This window comes from Aptenodytes patagonicus, chromosome 1, assembly GCF_965638725.1.
Source record: "Aptenodytes patagonicus chromosome 1, bAptPat1.pri.cur, whole genome shotgun sequence".
In the NCBI taxonomy this organism is placed as follows: domain Eukaryota; kingdom Metazoa; phylum Chordata; class Aves; order Sphenisciformes; family Spheniscidae; genus Aptenodytes; species Aptenodytes patagonicus.
Window position 1 is genome coordinate 87,368,068 of NC_134949.1, and position 6,454 is coordinate 87,374,521.

At 42.7% G+C, this 6,454-nt stretch overlaps 1 protein-coding gene across 1 annotated transcript; it reads left to right on the forward strand.

Annotated features, from left to right (window-relative positions):
- Nucleotides 1–607: 607 nt before the first annotated feature.
- TMEM139 (transmembrane protein 139) lies at nt 608–5,691 on the forward strand. The gene is made up of 3 exons (XM_076346704.1): nt 608–1,042; nt 2,105–2,413; nt 3,820–5,691. Exons 2-3 carry the CDS (start codon nt 2,166–2,168, stop codon nt 4,226–4,228), a joined length of 657 nt encoding a protein of 218 aa, XP_076202819.1. The 5' UTR covers nt 608–1,042; nt 2,105–2,165; the 3' UTR covers nt 4,229–5,691.
- The last annotated feature ends 763 nt before the right edge of the window (nt 5,692–6,454 follow it).

Consider the following 6,454-nt stretch of genomic DNA (forward strand, 5'->3'; position numbering starts at 1 on the left):
ACTGCTGCTTGGGATTATTCTGTCCATGCACGACTTTACATTTATCTTTGTTAAACCTCATGCAATTCTCGTTGGCCCAATCTTCCAACCTGAATACTATTAATAAACATTTAGCAGTAGGACGTCTTCCAATTAGAGACAAACATGAACTGCAGCCAGCTCCTGGAGGTAATTCACGCTGTAGTATTTGAGAACTTCCAATGTTTTCAGACACATGCTAAAGGTTCAGATGATAACAGACTTCAAGAAGTAATTCAGTACCTGTTCTGTTGCTTATCAGTACTCCTCATTCCCAGATACATCAGGGAGTAAGAAGGATTTTAACCCAGCCCTCTGTGAAATAATAACCCGTTGCCTCCTTTTTTCCCTTTGTTTGTAAAATCAAAGAGGACATAAAACAACATCTGACAAATAGCACCCAATCAGGATAGGAAAATGTATGGATTTACATTTTGCAGAACTCATAAATAGATTTATGTGTGGGCATGTGATGTGGGCTGGGCTGGCAGTCCTTCCTGCTTTGTGAGGCAGAGATCAAGATTCCTCTGCTACGTGGGGGGGAGAGCATTATTTTCAGGGCAGAGTTTCTTTTCATTAAAGTAAGGCAGACCAAACAGATCCGACACAGGTAAGCACTCCCCCACCACTCACTCCGCCCTCTTTCCTAATGAGTTTCCTGCTTTTGTGGGACAGACCTAGAAGAGCTGCAGAAGAGTAGAAGGCATGTGATCGTCCAGAAATTGCTTTGGATTCAGAACCTGGAAAAATGAGGTTCTAGTTTCCCACACAAAACTCGTACAACAGGATCTTCTCATCGTTTGGTGCCTTCCCATATTCACTAGTTACCAGCTTTTAGTTTCAAAAGAAATCTTCGTTGTCTCCCTACAAGAAAACTCAAAAGGAGGAAGGGAGAGTTTTTACTGGTGTCCCATCCTCAGGTCAGAAGGGGAAGGAGCAGGGACAAAAGGGCTTGAACATTTTTCCTTGTGATGAAGAGAGAAGTTAAAACATGACTGTTCCTACCTACCGAAACCTCTCTCTGGTAAGTATACGCTGAAAGCAGGCAGTAAAAAAGGTAACGAGAAGGTAATCTGTTCAGAAAGAATGCGTTTCTTTTTCTGGCATTTGTATATATACAATTATCTATTTTTGCTGTAACAAGGGAATGCATTTAGTGTGCAAAAGCACACAATGTAACATGGAACTATATAAAACTGTGTATTTGTTTGGAGATGCATATTCATAAAAAATATGCCCACTGTCATGCTCTTTTCCTTCAAAGGGGTCTTCATCAAAACAGTGGGATAGATGTAGGTTAGTATAACACGTGCAAGCTGACTCCTTAATTATGGTGTTCTTGAATACCACAGATCCCTGGTATTCATTCCATATTGACTGCACACGGTGACAACTGCTGTCTCTTTCAGAGAGATGGGGTTTGGAATGGAGGACAGGAGGGGCTCTCGTGTTTGAGAATGGTGCAAAAAAGCATATCAACAGAAAAAGAACTGAGGATATAGGCAAATATTCAAACACATGCCTACATTTTGCAAAAACAGACATACCCCAGCTATATCTAGAACTGAAAGTAATGTTATTGCTATAATGCTACACTGAAGTTAGATGCTCAATTTACTGGGGCAGACAGCCCCATTAATAAGGCTACTTTTCTTCCGGGATCTGAACTAGTATCTGAACCTTCATTATGCAATGTACAAATGTCCTAGAATTAAATTTATTCTTTGTTTCACTTTTGTAGTAACCTCAAATCTGCATCCTAGACTGCTCTAAGTTCTATTAAGAAGCTAGACCTTTTTAGATAAGCCTGGCAATAAGTGCTGATGGTCTATTTATGCATTTTAGTCCTGCAACTGTGTGTCCAAGCATTCCCATTATTCAATATGCATTCACATAGGAAATTCTAGTGCATTTACATTGACATGCATTTATGCATGGATTTCCCAGGCTTATTACATATGTGCATACCTGCCTGTTCTCACGATGGCATGTACTCGAGTATGTATGTTCTTATTTTGGTCATGATGCTGATAACGTGTTTGTATGCTCATGTTTCATATTGAAAAAACTATTCCGTCTTCCACAGATGTCTGTTCCCTTAACTACTCATCTGTTCTCAACTGTCTGCTACCACCATCTATACTACCATGTGGTTAGAGGCACACTGGAAGAACATCCGCCAAGCCTTGTTGCTTCTTTTCACTGCTGCTCTTCTCATTGGTGTCACCATGCTGGCCATTTCATCTAACATCAATCCAGTAGGCTATTTCTTCCTCGGAGTAGGGGGAGTGTGCCTGGTCGGCTATTTGCTGAGTGTGTTTGCCGAGTGTTACCTGAGGAATCGGCACCAACATGATGCAAATGAGATACCTCCAAGCAGACAAAGCCAAGCAGGGTAAGCAGCAACCTGGTTACTCCTCTTACTTTAACTCTCTCTCCTCAGATACGGCCATTTTACATATTGTTTTGCTGCCCTTCCCCTAGGGCACCAAACACAGACTCCATTCCAGAAGACAAAAGTTCTTTTTAGGTTGTTTTCCTTCATTCTTCAGGTGGAGGTTGCAAATGTCTGTGCCATGCATGTGTGGCAAATATATATTGTCCAATATATATTTTCTTCCCCCCAGGAACTGATCCACTAACAATTTCCAAGGTTAAACAGATGCAGGCCCAGTTTTATTTTTCTTTGAGTAATTGACTCTTGCCAAACAATGAGTCAGACAAGGAAAAAGAAAAAATGCTGAAGCAATACTGAATCATAGCTGGGTTTAGCTCTATAAACCTTATCACCAGAGCAACTGTTCTCGGCAAACTTTTAAAAAGGAACTTGTAACTGGGTGTGTTTCCAGTCTTAAAAATCCAACTTGACACTAAAAAGCCCTGATTTTGAAAGGCTCTGAATACTCCTACATCTTTTTTGCTTCATGTATCTTTGCAGGTTCTCAGCATCACCTACTTTAACTCCAATTTGCCTACTGTAGTTGAAGAGTTTAACTTTATTTGTATCTTTGCTTCCTTGTCTGTATAATCCAGATAATCATTATCCACATCCATAAATGACTTGACATTCTCAAATACAGGGTGTTGTAGGAGAGTAAAAATGTTGTTACATGTTTATTTTTAGAAAGACTACATAAAAAGAAGTCTATATTGGGCTTTGCTAGGCTGGGGGCATACTAGAAGAAAATTAGTATCTATTTATTTAAAAATATGACCTAAAAAGGAAAATATTTCTAAAGTAACATTTTTCTCTGCAGAGATTCCAACACAGAATAGCTAGTCCTTGTTTAAACTAAATGAAAATACTGAATTTTCTCCTCTTCTTAAAAACAGATGAACATTGAGCTAATGTATTAAAAAAGCAAGGTCCTGTTTTATTCTGAGAAATAATTAGTAGTTAGCAATTCTTAGTAATACATTTTACCTGGTAGGAGATTTTAAATGAGGGACATCATCCTTATGGGTCCCTTCCAACTTGAGATATTCTATGATTCTATGATCAAGCTAAGCCTAGGACACTGAAACCCAGTGTGAGGTTTTTTTACTTACTCTGGGGAGTGTGGGAAAATGGTCACATGAGCCATTCTCCAGACCAGAAAGCAAGACATTAAGTTGGCTGGACAAGTGAGCTGGTCCAGTGGCAGAATATCACATACAATAATACCACATGAGATATCCTGTCTCAGTCCCATCTGTTGATTGTAGCACGGTCCCTATGCTACATTATCCAGACTACCTGCCTCTGCAGAAACTAAGCAGTAAAATAACGAGTGTAACTGCCATTCCTCTCTTTGTGCATAGGGTGAACGCTGCCTATGAAGCGCCCACCTATGAGGAGGTGATGACCATGTCCGTTCCAGCAATATGGACGATTGCATCCAATCCAGGCTTGGTGCCCTCACCACTGAATGAGCCTCCTCCTTACAATGTAGTTATTGAATCATCTGGCCAAGAAGAGATTATGGTGGAGGCTCTCAGGGTGTCAGTGGCATCAGACACAAGGCGCGCCTCTGAGACAGACACAGGCTCCAGGATGCAGTTGCAGCTGGTGCTGCCCCCAAGACTACAGCGGTTTGTTTCGGACATCCATGAAGTGAAAGGTATTGAAGACACGTTTGAGCCACTGGAGCCACTCACGCCACCGCCTGCTTATGAGAGTGCCGTCAACGATGAGGTCTTTGAAGACGCTTTCCAGTCCTCCATATTATGATTAATTTCACCTTCCATGAATGCAGAACCAAACCCTCACCCCAATACAGGGTGTTCCTGGAGGGAAGGTGAAAGAGCTGAGATTTTTCACACCCGAAACTGTAAAAGTTTGTCTCACCATTCTTTGAACCAGAGCTGAACTACAGACACAGCTTCTGATCTCACTAGAATCTTTTTGCACAGAATATAAATCAATGCAATACCACAATGCTTTGTCTTGGCAGATACGTAAAACCACTGTGAGGAAAGTTGTGTTATATACAGCAAAAATTCTCAAATTGGAGATACACCTTTATGGGGGAGGAGAGTGAATCATGAGAAGAGACAAAGTTGCCAAAGGACCTCTGAAGAAGGACTGTAGGATGCAGGCAGGAGAAGCTGCCTCAGAAAGGGGAGGAATGGAAACAGCACTAAGTAGGTTCTGCCTGTGCGTTACAAACAGCAGTATTGCTGGGAGCTGTGCGATCATCAGCCACCCTAAAATCCCTACTGAGAGACCAAGGCTGCAGTTCCCTGAGTTGCTGTTTTGCAGCAACACAAATTTATCGTCTGCACCGTTGGTTGCTACACCTCTGCTGCACTCACTCCACATCCTCAGCTGTGCTGCACCGAAGTGTGACTGAGGGGAGGGTGGCTGTCTTCATCCAGAAGCCGGCACCACCCGATACCTGTCACTTGGGGTTGAAAAGCTGACGGCAAGCACGGCACCATGAAATTACTTCTGTTGTTCACAAGGTTCTCATCCCACACAGCCTCCAGGTGGGCAAGAGGGAGATAATAGCAGTTTTTCTCCTGTAAGAGGCGCCGGCAGTGGGATACTTACACATACACGCATCCTCTGCCTGGACCACCAGTCTTAGCAGCTCTACAGGAGGGTGTATTTCTCTGCTGTACTGCAGCCCCAAAGAGATCGCTTCAGGTACTTTATTGTCATCATGGCAATGCACCTTGGACAGAAAGGTCAACGCTCCTCCAGTTCCCCGTAACAACAGTCTGCACGGAGGCTTCTCTCTGGACTCTGGAAAGGCCCAGTCTGTCTGCCGAGGTCATGGCTACAGCGGAGAGCACCTGAAAATAGCAGTCCCGAGGCACAGGCAGTCTTCATCATGACGGCTCTAGGTTGGAGCCAGGTTCTAGCTCTCACGGATCAGCAATGATGTAAGGCTTTTAAAATGGGTGAGTTAAACTGATGGGCTCCGCAGCATTAAAGTGGTCTGCAGTATGCAAAGAGATATTCATGTCTGGTGAATGTCCAAATAAGAAAAAAAAAGAATATGGTGGTCCAAATCTCCTATGAAGGACAGCAGCAATCATCACAGCCTTGTCTAGTACAACAGCATTATTTTTAATTCATGTGAGGAAACATCAAACCATAGGCTAAAAGCAAATAAATTATTTCCTATTGTTTGATTCTTTAAAGAAAAAAGACTTTTTATGTTGTTTATAAATAAATGGGACTGCGCAAAAAATACCTGGTGGCATCACTAGTTTTTCCTCCCAAAAGGAACACTCCACAAAGCATGCTTTTGCTTGCATTCTGCTCGTTTGATAATCTTGGCTTAGAAAAAGGAGAGGAGTTCCATTTCTAAATCTACAGCTGAATCACTTTAATATCACTAATGATGAAGCAGCTGCGATACCTCTATCATAAAAGTATTATGAGAGACAAATTTGCTGATAGAGGCAATGTGATTTTTTTAAAGCCAATCACATTTTTTGCATCATCTCCCTCCTGTAGCTGCAAACACAAAAGAACAAACCACGATGAAAAGCAGTACGGGTGTACCACGCAGGAATAGAAGCTTAGGGTCTAAGCTGGGCGACCCCGGACCCTTCTGAGTGCACCAGGTTGCCAGGACTCAGGAAGAAATCGAGGTGACCAGCACAGATAAAAACTAGCCAAAACAAAGACGAAAAAATGTCGCCAGCTGTGATCAGTAGGGTTTTGTCTTCAGCACCTGTAAGGGCTATTCAAGCCTTCGGACCGGTGATAGGTTTTAGCACGTGAAACTCCTGCGCACCCGGGAACAACTATCGGATGCTTTACGTGACAACGGCTGTAAATTTGCTTCCGCTAGAAGGACGCTCACTCGCTTTCCCCGTCGTGCTTCACGTGTTCGCGGCACGCCCTGCGTGCTCCCTTTCTTCCCTTCCCATCGCTGAACGTTACCTGGGCCCTCCTTCGAGTTCAGCTGACTTTAGCTGAAACGAATGTCAACAAAACATA